This window comes from Nicotiana attenuata, unplaced genomic scaffold (assembly GCF_001879085.1).
Source record: "Nicotiana attenuata strain UT unplaced genomic scaffold, NIATTr2, whole genome shotgun sequence".
NCBI classification, from domain to species: domain Eukaryota; kingdom Viridiplantae; phylum Streptophyta; class Magnoliopsida; order Solanales; family Solanaceae; genus Nicotiana; species Nicotiana attenuata.
The window spans coordinates 8754-22249 of record NW_017673703.1 but is presented as its reverse complement, the minus strand read 5'-3'; the positions used below and the strand labels follow the sequence as shown (position 1 = coordinate 22249).

At 37.5% G+C, this 13496-nt stretch overlaps 1 protein-coding gene across 1 annotated transcript; it reads left to right on the top strand.

The window, feature by feature from the left end:
• The first annotated feature begins 7405 nt into the window (after window positions 1-7405).
• Window positions 7406-8458, top strand: LOC109217070. The gene is made up of 2 exons (XM_019381299.1): window positions 7406-7523; window positions 7641-8458. Exons 1-2 carry the CDS (start codon window positions 7406-7408, stop codon window positions 8456-8458), a joined length of 936 nt encoding a protein of 311 aa, XP_019236844.1.
• Window positions 8459-13496: the final 5038 nt, after the last annotated feature.

Sequence of the window (13496 nt, the reverse complement as noted above, 5' to 3'; positions counted from 1 at the left end):
TGACATTTATTTGTCTTATAAAATTGCACACAGCTTAATAAAGATAGACATATAACAACGTACGTCTTAATTATAAGAATTTTAGCATTAATTATCCTTTATATATATATATATATATATTCTTTGTCTCTTTGGAAACTTTCCAATTTATATCGCTTTCTCCATTTTGAGTATTTTCGTAATTTTATTTTTGATTCTTAAACTATGTATATACTAACTAATCACATGACTTATACATGTATCGTTGGTTATTAAATTATCATACAAAATAATAAATTTTAATTGCACCAAACTATTTGTTTAAAATAATAAAATTTTAACTGCACTCATGTTTGAATTACAAAATATAAACTAAGTCCAAAAATAGTTTATGTAGCTAATTATTTAATGTTCGAATATGCAATGAAATTTGTATACGGTCGAAATCAGGTATGCCCGATTTCTTAGGCTCGAGGGATCGCCTTAAGCCCAAATGCAGGACGGATCGAGTTCAAGCTCGATGAACTAGGCTCCAACTCGATGACAGAGTACAAGGCTCGAAGAATTAAGTGTTCGAGGAACGTCGGGGCTCGACTATGACTAGGCCTCGAGGTAATGTCGTTATGGATTTATAACAAAATGAGCAAGATTCCTGCCACGTCCCCAAATTAATGGCGTAAATTTCGGAATAGATTTGTACGAATCCGTACTAGGCGGTTAGACAGCTATCCCAATAAGATTCTTTACTGTAAATGGATATGTACCTTATTTAGGGTTCCCCTATTATATAAAGGGGACCCCAATTATTTGTAAAGGGGATCTAATCATTAGCAAGAACATACTCTCTTACTTTTCTCGCTCATTGTTCATCAGAATTGTCCTTTAGCTTTATTATTCTTATTTTATTGTCCTTAATCCATCTCGAGGTCACTGAGCTCGAGGTCGATACTGCCTAGTAACACTGGTTTGATTCACTCATTTCTTTCATTTACACTTTATACTTCTTGATTATTAATTATTATTAAACTAAATCACATATCTATACAACCACAAATCAAATTTAATTGTTACTCGTATTTTCGAGGTAAACAGTTTGGCTCCCACCGTGGGGCTAAAGATAATAGTGATTATTTCATTAATGATTCTCATAACACAGTATATTTTTACACTTTTCTTGTCAGGAAATTTTTGATTCTCAGGATTAAACATGTCAAACTCGCAAAACACACCTGTTCATGACAACGAAGGTCTTGGATTTCATGGGGAAAACAACAATGTAGTTGTCGGTGTACCATCGATAAACCCTGGGGAAGTGCCAAATGTGGAACCATGTTGATGTTAGTTCGTACATTGCTTTAAATGCAGATTTAGACACAGACCCCAGAGGAAGTGTACACGAGGAAGCTCGATCTGAGGGCCAAGGAGCACAAGGTATAGGAGATGGGGGAGTCAGCCTCCAAGTGATATTAGAGATGCTGCAAGCTCAACAGATTGCCATCGCTCAACTTCAGAGTCAGAACAAAACTCCGAGTATAGCTGAACCGAAAAACACTCGAAGTGTTGAGCCGGCGCTAGAGATGTCAAAAGAAAATGGCTCGGGGATCGTTATGAGGATACTCGAAGAGCTCACCAAGAGGATCGCGAGTCCGGGGAAAAGAAGATTGAGGACAATGACAAAAGGTGGAGACCTATAACTCCCGTGTTGATCAAATATCGGGGCACCCCCCGTCTTGAAAGATTTAGATGTCAAAAAGTTCATGCAGAAACCATTCCCTCAAAGAGCAGCTCCAATGCCCATTCCTAAAAAGTTTTTCATGCCCGATATACCCAAATATAACGGGACAACCGACCCTAATGAATATATTATATACTTGCGGGATTAAAGGAAACGACATGAATGATGATGAGATCGAGTCAGTATTGTTGAAATAATTTGGAGAGACTTTGTCAAAAGGAGCCCTGATTTGGTACCACAACTTGCCCCCGAACTTAGTATAACTAGTTAACATTGAATATATGGGATAATATCTAATGGGTAAGGCATTGAACTTATTATTTTTAGAATAGTAAAATAATGTATAAAGAAAGAAAAATAGAGATAGAGTAACACTGTATAATTTGAATTAACTTAAAAAATAAAGTAAAAATAATACTCGAAAATATTATTGATAATCTCAAATAACAAATATATTCGGAGCAATCGAATAAAAGTCTAAAAGAGATAAATTTTTTCGGTACTTACATTGAGATAGTATGATATTTAATTTATGATTTTGTTAAAAATATATGATTTGAAGTACTCGAACAATTCAGATCGATCACACTTTCATATAATTAATATTCTTTAATAATGTAGGAGCATCACGGCTACTAGCTAATACTACTATACTAGTGAATGTTGCCCAAGTGTCTATTAGTGGGAAGTCTATAACCAAATATTTGAATATTTATATCTGAAAAATATAATTGTTGTATATGAATTTTTATTAAAGAATGGAGTGTTACTCTAGTTCATGATGATTCTTATTCGTGCACAAACAATATTGGAGTGTGATTCATGATATATATTGATATATATACTATAAATGCTAGATCTATCAGAAAATACCAATTGATTTTGTATCTATCGTTAAATTTATCAATCGTTTCAACGCTAGTTGGTAATTTACCAACTACTTCATCTATATATTGATAAATTTTCTAACTATTTCAATAGCAGTTGGTAATTTGCTAAGAAACTAGGCTCCATTATTGGTGGTAATTATTACTAACAAATTCCACATCATAATAAGTAATATTAATAATTAATTTTAATCTGTTAATAAATTACAAACCAAAATCTTGATCTATTAGTAAAGATTTCCAACCGATTTAGTATCAGTTAGCAAGTTTACTAACCGATACCATTCGGTTGGTAATTTACTAACGTATTTTAAATTGGTTGGTAAATTAGCAACAAAATTCTTTTATTGGTAAATAGTTGGTTGGTAATTCGTTACTAATCTGTTAATAAACTATACTTCATTTTTCCCACCATATTTAACAACGGATATGTACTCCGTTGGTAATATTACCAACGAAAAATGTTTGTTGGTAATATTTGAGTTGGTAATCCGTTAGTAAGCAGTTGCTAGATTAGCCGCCTATTTTTCCCGCCATATTTACCAACTAAATTATTTAGTTAGTAAAATTTTGGTCGGCAATTCGTTAGGAATCCGTTACTAAATTTTAAAAAGTAAATTAGTTACCATTTTGTTAGTAATCTGTTGCTAATACACTAACAAATTCGGGTTGTTGGTAAAATCCGTTAGCAATTGGGGTTTTTTTTATAGTGTCATCAAGGAATAAAAATGCATATGGGCGAACGTCCCACCTATCGAAGTGATAGCCTCGTAAGACTTTAGTTCTCATGGCCGTAGGTATGGCGGGGCGGGACGGGTGTAGGGCGGGTTTTACCTTGTTCGGAGCGGTGTGGGTTTTACCTTGTGCGGTGCAGGGAAGATGTGGGGCAGGTGAAAATATTTTTTTTTAAATCTAATGCAAGTGCGGGTCAGGTTGTGGGTTTTAGGAGTTTTACTTAAAATTTTGAATTCAAAATGCTTTCAAAGTTTATACTACTAACTTAAACAGTTATGGTCTTGAATTTATTTTTTTAGCTAGCATCTTTTTTTGTCTGACACACTTAATACTGATTTATACTATTTTGATCTTCGAAACAAATAAATCTGCAAGTTTTATCAAAGGAGAAAAAGAAAAACATTAGAAATATGTTTCTACTGATTTGACGCTGCCAATTTACAATAAAATCAAAATTACCACCTACTTAGAACCATAATCAAGTAAAGAAAACAAAATAAATAACACATTCAAGACCTAGAATATAGCTAACAGTGATGGGTTTTGAATTTTTTTTTTTTTATTTCACTTTAACATTGATGGGTTTTGAATTTATAAAGTTACTGTACTCTAACTTCCAATTTCGCATCTTATTATTTATCACATTAAACTTAACAATTTTGTATAACTATATTTTCTTAAGTTGTTTTAAAGAGATTACTATCATTTTGAAGTTCTATTTCGTTCTGAAAAGAGAAATTAAGTGAACAAGTTCTTATAAATAAAAAATTAACGTTATTTTGGCAATTGAACTGAAGATACAAGTAGCTAATAGTCTAATATTATATCCTTAAATTTCAAATATTAAATTTATATTTCTTTAGCAAAAGTAACAAAATAAATTTTTCTTTACGCGGGGTGGGACGGGATGGGTCTTTGCAGGGCGGGTGCGGGGGGTTGATCAAAACTTGTTAAAAAAAAAAAAAAATACATTTATCTCCTCTGTAATTTAAACATGAAACATCATACGTGTGGTTCTCAACCCAACCACTAATTTTAGATAATTAGCTAAAAATGGCGGCGAACTAACTTTAGTTACATGTTGAAGATGGAGTCCTTGATTCCGTGTTGATATTTATTGATATACTAATATCATTGTTTGACGTAGTTATCAACATCCACTTAGTAAAAATCAAATCAATGATAAGGTTCAATGATTAGGACAAGTTTTGCCTTTTTAGGCATTTTGGGTCAATTGTAGTTGTCGCTCTCAATTTGTTTAAATATACATATTTCACGAGTGAAAGAGATTTACAATTGGGTTGCCATCCATGCCATGCCACCATTAATCAAAATTATATTCTCGTCGTTGCGAGAAAATTACAGATATTGAAATACGAAAGTTACTTCATTTTCAATCGAATCATTAATTCCTTCCCTTTTACTGAAGTAAATTTTACAAAATTTATAACTTACGCACGGGTATCATAAATCACAATTAATTTTAGCTCTTAAATTTTGACATCTATTCCTTTATTTTAAAAGTATAAAGAGTATAACATGTTGATGTTTAGCTTAAAGTATATATATTTATATGTATATCGCCTTATGTTTTACTCTTGTTTCGTGAATTTAGGATGTAAAATATGTTGATTTATATTAATTTAAGGTGTTTTGATGTGTAGGAATGATCCGGGAGAAATTTGGGGCGAAAAGGTGCGAGATTAGAGCCAAAACGGACGAAAAAAGCAAAAATGGCATTTTCAGCGCCCCACGCTACCTGTGGCGCCAGAGGCACTATGTGCAAATTGTCAGCATGGGGCGCTGGGCTGGACGCTGGTGGCGTGGTTTTTGTCCAACTTTGCTCGGGACAAAGTTATTTCGGCCCTAACCTACCCAACGCGTATAAAAGAAAGACTCAGTTTATTTTTAGGGGGGAGACGCCACTTTGAAGGAAGAATACACACAGGAAACATTCGGGAGCAAGAACATCTCAGATTTCTTCATCTTTTCTTAGTATTTTCAATTATCCAACACTTATGAAATTGTTTGCTATTATCATGAGTGGTTAAAACCCATAGTTCTGGGGTTGTGATTTAGCCATGAATATTGTTGTTTAACGTTGACTTAACCTTGATTACAATTCACTAATATATGGTTGTTTCTTCAATTCTGTGATTAATTGCTTAATTGTCTGGCCAGCAGTTATGTTCTATTTACTATCTATGCTATGCTTGGGAAAAGCCATGTTTAGATTAGAGATGAATTGAAGAGAGCGTGATCTTAACTCTGAGGGGGCGAATTTATGGTTAGGATTGGATTATACCTAGTCACCGTGCTTAATTAAATATCGTAACCTTAATGCGTTCTTAATAGATTGATTTCATAGGAATATAGGCGTAATCTATTTTGAATAGGCGAGTAGTACTTGGGGAGAAGGCTATGAGAGCAATAATCGATTAATTAGCAACTATGAGTGAATTATATGAAAGGGAGAGTTAACTAGAACACAATAGGATTGGTGAATCGATCACAATCCTGGAATATTTGTCTCTACCGAATACATAACAATTATTTTACTGCTTGATAATTTAGCTACTACTTAGAATTATTGTTTAGTATAATTACACTCTTGAACTCGAATTGGCTCGACTGAATAGCAATCTTGGTAAATTTAGTGGGTAGTTTATACAAGTCTCTCTGGGTTTGATACTCGATTTTTTATTTTATTACTTGTACGATCACGTATACTTGCATGTGCGTTTGGGAGCGACAAGTCTTTGGCGCCGTTGTCGGGGACTTGAATATTGACTACTTTCTAGTTTTTGCTTTCACTGTTTATTTCGTCAAGTCTAACGTTACTTGATTGTTCCTCTGATCTCAGGAACTCTGATTGAATGCGCAGGGTCAGAAGCCCGGACCAACTTCAAGGCTTTGACCTCGAACCTGAAATAACATTTCATAGGAGGTTGAGGGAAGCAAGGGACACGAATAATATTCAGGCACTTGTTCAATTTTCTGTGAACGTGGCAGAGGAACATATGGCCGTTTAGGAGGTGGCAATGCCCAGCATTGCTAATGTCACCTCCAGCATAGTGAAGCCCAGGATCGTTGGGCACTTTGAGCTGAAACAGAGCATGATCCAGCTACTTCATGCGAATGGGCAGTTTATGGGTCTTCCACACGAGGATCAGCAACAGCATATCCTTAACTTCTTGGACATTAGTGATACTTATATCACTAACGGGGTCACTCCATACTATGTGAGGCTCACACTTTTCCCGTTATCTCTGTTGGGTGAAGCAAAGCGATGGCTGAAAGCAGAACCAGCTAATTCTATTACACCATGGAATGACTTTGCAAGAAAAATTTTGGCAAGGTTCTTTCCTTCAGGCAAAACTGCAAAGATCAGAAGTAAGATAGTCGCCTTCAACCAGAAAGAGGGGGAGTCTCTATACTCAGCTTGGTAGAGGTTCAAAGAGCTACTCATAGACTGTCCTCATCACAATCAAACAAACAAAGTGTTAGCTCACACTTTCATAGAAGGGCTACATGCTGGAAAAAAATTGTGGTAGATGATGCAGCTGGAGGTCAAGTGTTGGAGAAAAGCTTTAACGAGATATATGCATTATTGAACAAATTATCAAAAAGCAATTTGGATTGGCAAGGAGAAATGGGCGGATACACGGTGCAAAATTCTGCAGGGGTTCTCGAGTTAGATGTCGTCTCCGCATTATCAGCGCAGATTTCTACACTGGCCAACCAAGTCAATCAGATGACCATGGTTATTAACAAGCAACAAGCTCAACCAGTGCAACAGGTTCAAGTGTTTTGTGAAGTATGTGGAGAGGGTCACACGAGCGATATATGCCCAGTTAATCCAGAGTCCGTCTGTTTTGTGGGTAATGCAAATAGGGGCCAGACAAACCAATATGATAACACTTACAATCCCAACTGGAGGAACCACCCAAACTTTTCTTGGGGAGGAAATTAAGGTGCTCAAAATCAATATCAACCACAAGCACCTCAACAACAATATAGACCACCTCAGGCTGAACAACAAGCAAACTCAACAAGTCACGATGAGGAAATGATGAAGAAATTGATGGCTGATCAGCAAGCCCAAGCCACGGCAATGAGAAATTTGGAGCGCCAAGTGGGACAACTTGCCACTGCCCAAAATACAAGACCAGTTGGAGCTCTTCCAAGTGACACTGAAGCTAATCCTACGGCATCCGTGTCATTGACGAATGGGAGATAATTAGAAGAAGTCGAGTCAAAATAGAGAAAACATGTGACTTTTAATAAGAAGTCAGCCATTATAGAATCAAAATCAGAAAAATCAAAGGATTTAGAAAAGCTAGCTGAAGGGGCGGTGGTTGAGCAACCCCCACCATTGGTTGCTAGGCCACCACCTTGGTTCCCTCAAAGATTACATAAAGTGAAGGATAATGCCGCGTATAAAAAGTTTCTTGATATTTTGAAGCAGGTGCAAATTAATTCTTTGATAGACATCTTGCAAGAAGTGCCCAAATATGCAAAATACATCAAGGACATAGTGGCAAATAAAAGGAGGCTGACCGAGTTCGAAACTGTGGCACTTAATGAAGAATGTAGCTCTAGAATCCAAAGCAAGCTACCTCAGAAATTGAAGGATCCGGATAGTTTCACTATCCAAATATCGATTGGTAAGCATGCAGTCCGGCGAGCTTTATGTGATCTTGGAGCGAGCATCAATTTGATGCCGCTATCTGTGTTCAGACAGTTGGGGTTGGGTGAGCCACGCAAAACAATTGTAATCTTACAGTTGGCTGACCGCTCCCTTGCTCATCCAGAAGGAGTGATTGAAGATGAGTTAGTTCAAATGGGGTCTTTTATATTCCCTGCTGATTTCATTATCTTAGACTACGAGCCTAATCAGAAAGCCCCATTTATTTTGGGACGTCCATTCTTAGCCTCGGGCCGAGCTATTATTGATGTTTGCAAAGGAAATATGACAATGAGAGTAGGTTATCGTGTGGATGTATTCAATGTATGTAAAGCACTCAGATTGCCAGCCCACTATGAAGAGCTATCCATGATTTCTATGGTGGAAAGTGATGCTACATCCTTAGTGCCTTATATGAGTCGTATATCCTCTTGAACGAGCTTTGATTGGGGAAGAAGAAAATAGTGAAGATGAAATGATGGGAGAAATTGAGATAGTACTTGATATGTCCTGCAGTTATGTCCATGGGTTTGGAAAATTTGAGGAGTTGGACAGGTCTGTCACTCCGACCCCTCCTAAGCCATCTATTGAAGAAGCTCCAAAGAAAGAACTTAAGCCCCTACCAGCGCATCTTCGCTATTCTTATTTGGGGAACTCTGAGACATTTCCCGTGATTATCTCATCCAGCTTGACTAACATACATGAAGAAAAATTGCTCAAAGTAATTCGCGAGCTGATAAGTGAAGAAAAATGCATGTTTTTGAGTATGTTTGCATATAATTTCTTATGTGAGTTGCGGGAGATTACATGTTTATAAACATATAATATGCTCGTTACATGTTTATTGTGTGTAGGAATGAATTTGGATGGAACTTGAACTTAGTCGAGTCTTACACTATGGGCAAGCCTATGGTACGAACTTTGGGAGGTATACGAGTTTCATTGTGAGAGCGAGTGAATTCTTTCAATATTTGAGTCCTTGAATGATACTTGAACTTATATTTGAGTGTGTGGACTACTTCTCTCTGTGGTTTGTTGGTAAGAGCACACGATTTGCGAAGGATTGGTAATGTCCTTGATTTTTGAGTTGGCACAAGAAGCAAGTCATAGTATGGAATATATTAGAGTCAATTTTTGAGGCTAAGATGTTAGAAGAGTCACACAAATATTTTAAATAGTCTTGGCATTGGTCTAAAAATGAGGAGAGTATGAAGAGTCCTTATGTCGGGTTCTAAGCATTGATATAAACCACTATCATTGATATGATGCTTGAGTTTGTTTTGGAATTGTGTTACTTGCCGATGTGCTTAATTTTAAGTTGCTCGAGGACGAGCAAGAGCTTAAGTGTGGGGTAGTGATAAATGATGAAAAATGCATGTTTTTGAGTATGTTTGCATATAATTTCTTATGTGAGTTGTGGGAGATTATATATTTATAAACATATAATATGCTCATTACATGTTTATTGTGTGTAGGAATGAATTTGGATGGAAGTTGGCGAGAATTGGATGATTTGATGCAAAAAGAGTAGAGATGCAAGACTTGAAAGCGTGCCACAATTGGTGCATTGCATGAAGGTAGGCACGAAATGGCCTAGGAGGTGAACAAAAATTAGCAAAGTATGGAGGTTGGCACTGACCTGGCACACGAAAGAACAAAGAAGAAAAAAAAAGAAATAACTGGGAGCGTGCCAGAAGTCGCGCATTGCACCAACTCTGGCACGCGACTCAGCGTATCCTTTTTGAATTAGGAGAGCTCAAGGACGCCCCGTATCAATCCTAATTGATATAAATACATCATAAAACGTCCTTTTGAAAAGAGAGACACTACTTGAGGGTTAGACAACACCCTTGGAGGCAAGAACACGCTAGGAGCAAGGAGGAAGATTCAACCACGAGTTTCCTTCTTCTTCCTATTTTTATTGTTGGTTATGAATTTGAGTATTGCGTTTTCACATACTTTTATGAATAGCTAATTTATTGTCTAGAACTTTGATGGAACCTCTTGGATGATGAATTCTTGTTATGTTTCAATGTAATTTAACCTTTGATTTTATCTACTTGTTCAACGGCGTGCTTATTTCAGTTGATTGAATGCCCATCGATTGACTGTGCCTATTTAGTATGTGTTGATTAAGAAAGGATATATATTTAGGTGGTTGTTGAACAACGTCACTCCTAAGGTATATGAGAGATTAATACGGCGAGTTTAAAAGCGGGATTGGAGATAACGAAGCTTTGACGTGATCCTACTGAGCGGTGAAAAAGTGCGAGCTAACGTAGTTAGAGAGAATATGACTAGTACATTATTGTAGTTGCTCGAGAGAGAATTACGATTAGTCGAGTGCTCATGACCAGTAGAGAATACTTAGACGAAATTGTAGAAGATGTAGCAGGAAGGATTCCTACATTTGGGCAAATTATAACTCTAGTCCTCCTTAATCTTGTCTCCAACCCTTAGTATCTTTAGTTGTTAACTTAGTAAATTAATTTGTTAGATATAAGAATCTTAATCTTTATAACTTAGGAATTTATTTGAGCTTATCTTCATAGTGATATTGAACAATTACAGCGAAACCTTTGTTTTCTATGGGATTCGACTCTGGACTCTTAGACCGGATTATATTTACATCAACCGCTTATCCTTTTCAAGACTAGATTTGGGCGTGATCACGAGCATAAAAATGCTATTGGGTGGACAATTTCTGACATCAAGGGAATCAGTCCATCGTTTTGCATGCATAAAATCTTCTTGGAAGATGGACACCGCCCTAGTGTTGAGCAACAAATGAAGTTAAATCCCATTATGAAGGAGGTCGTGAAAAAAAAGTAATTAAGTTGCTCGATGCAAGTATTATCTTTCCTATTTCCGATAGCAACTGGGTAAGCCCAGTTCAATGTGTGCCCAAAAGGGGGAGGGGGGTGACTGTGATTGAGAATGAGAATAGTGAGCACTTGCAATGTGACGGGGTGGAGAGTCTGTATTGATTATAGAAGGCTCAACAAAGCAACCCACAAGGACCATTTTCCACTTCCATTCATTGACCAAATGTTGGACAGATTAGTGGGGCATGAATATTATTACTTCCTTGATGGTTATTCGGGATACAATGAGATTGTCATATGCCTAGATGATCAGGAGAAGACCACTTTTACTTGTCCTTATGGCACTTCGCCTTCAAGGGAATGTCGTTTGGTCTTTGTAATGCACCAGCTACTTTCCAAAGATGCATAATGGTTATTTTCACAAATATGGTGGAAAAATTTTTGGAAGTTTTTATGGATGATTTTTCAGTCTTTGGGTCTTCTTATGATGATTGTTTGAAGAATTTTAGCAAGGTGTTGGCCCGTTGTGAAGAAACAAATCTGGTATTGAATTGGGAAAAGTGCCATTTTATGGTGTAGGAAGGCATCGTGTTGGGTCACAGAGTGTCGAGGAGCGACATTGAAGTTGATAAGGCGAAGGTGGAGGCAGTTGAAAAATTACCTCCACCTATTTCTGTGAAGGGTGTCCGGATTTTCTTGGAACACACGGGATTCTATCGATACTTTATTAAAGATTTTTCTAAAATTGCTACTCCTTTGTGCAGGTTACAAAGGAGTAGGAGTAGCCTCCGTGGAGGACAAGATGCGGGAGTCGCGGCTGAGATGGTTCGGACATGTTAGGAGAAGAAGCATTGATGCCCCTATCAGGAGGTGTGAGAGGTTGGCCATGGAGAGTTTGAGAAGGGGTCGAGGTAGGCCTAAGAAGTACTGGGGAGAAGTGATTAGGCAGGACATGGTGTTGCTTCAGCTTACTGAGGAAATGACCCTTGATAGGAGGATGTGGAGGTTGAGGATTAAGGTAGAAGGTTATTAGGTAGTTTATAGTGTTTACCGATAGGCTTAGTAGCGTGCATGTCCCTTCATATTCTTAGATTTTATTACGATATGTGATTTTGTTTGCCTCAGGTATTGTATTCCCTGTTGCTATTATTTGATACTATTTATCCTTTATCTCTCCCTTTCTTCTCTTCCATATTTCTTCCTTCCTTGCTTCCCTCTTCTTCTTCTTGCCCTTGCTGAGCCGAGGGTCTATTGGAAACAACCTCTCTACCCGCATTAGGTAGGGGTAAGGTCTGCGTACAGACTACCCTCCCCAGACCCCACATGTTGGGATCAAACTGGGTTTGTTGTTGTTATTGTTGTTGCTACTCCTTTATGCAGGTTGCTTGAAAAAGATGTAACTTTTAATTTTGATGGTGCCTGCCTCAAGGCATTTGAAGAACTCAAAAGGAAGTTGCTGGCAGCTCCCATTATTCTAGCACCAGATTGGTCTTTACCATTTGAACCTATGTGTGATGCGAGTAACCATGCTATTGGGGCAGTGCAAGGCCAAAGGAAAGACAAGGTGTTTTATTCCATCTACTATGCGAGTAGGACTCTTGATGATGCACAGCTAAATTACACCACCACTGAAAAGGAGTTGCAAGCCGTTGTGTGGGCCTTTGAGAAATTTTGCTTATACTTGGTGGGAACAAAAGTCATAGTCTATACCGATCATTCATCAATCAGGTATTTATTTACAAAAAAAAAGAATCTAAGGCTAGATTAATGCGCTGGGTTTTGTTGTTGCAGGAATTTGATGTAGAAATACGAGAACGAAAGGGCACAGAGAACCAAGTAGCTCACCATCTATCAAGGCTGGAAAATCACGACCAGGTGGAGGAGGATGGCCAAATTAAAGAAGTATTTCCTGATGAGCGACTTTTTGCTATCACCCAAGAGCCTCCCACATGGTACGTAGATTATGTGAATTATCTTGTGAGTGGGGTACTTCCTCCTCAAATTGAATCTGAAGCTAGAAAGAGGTTTCTACATGATGTGAACTTCTACTATTGGGATGAACCATATTTGTACAAGCAATGTGCTAATCAGTTGATGAGGAGATGTATTCCAAAAGATGAGGTAGAATCAGTGTTGTATGATTGTCATGCATCACCTTATGGGGTCCATCATGGAGGAGATAGAACAGCTGCAAAGTTATTACAGTCCGGATTTTTTTGGCCAACTTTATTCAAGGATGCCCATGCATTTCTTAAGAAGTGTGACCAGTGTCAGCGAACAGGAATAATCATTAGGAGGCATGAGATGCCTTTGAATAACATCCTAGAGGTTGAGATTCTTGATGTGTGGGGGATAGATTTTATGGGACCATTCCCATTGTCAGAGGAAACAAATACATTTTGCTAGCAGTTGACTACGTGTCAAAATGGGTACAGGCAATCGCATTGCCAAAAAATGATGCCATGGTGGTAGCTGCGTTTGTGAAAAGAACATATTTTCAAGGTTTGGGACTCCACGTGCCTTAATTAGTGATGAAGGGACACATTTTTGCAATCGGTTTTTGAATAACCTTCTAGCTAAATATGGAGTCCGCCATAGAGTTACGATGGCATATCATCCTAAAAAAAGTGGGCAAGCTGAGGTGTCGA

Bases quoted from the DNA above. Each gene is read 5' to 3' on its own strand.
- LOC109217070 (XM_019381299.1), top strand. From the start codon at position 7,406: ATGATGAAGAAATTGATGGCTGATCAGCAAGCCCAAGCCACGGCAATG. The intron at 7,524-7,640 runs GTGACACTGAAG...CAGCCATTATAG, and splicing joins ACCAGTTGGAGCTCTTCCAA to AATCAAAATCAGAAAAATCA.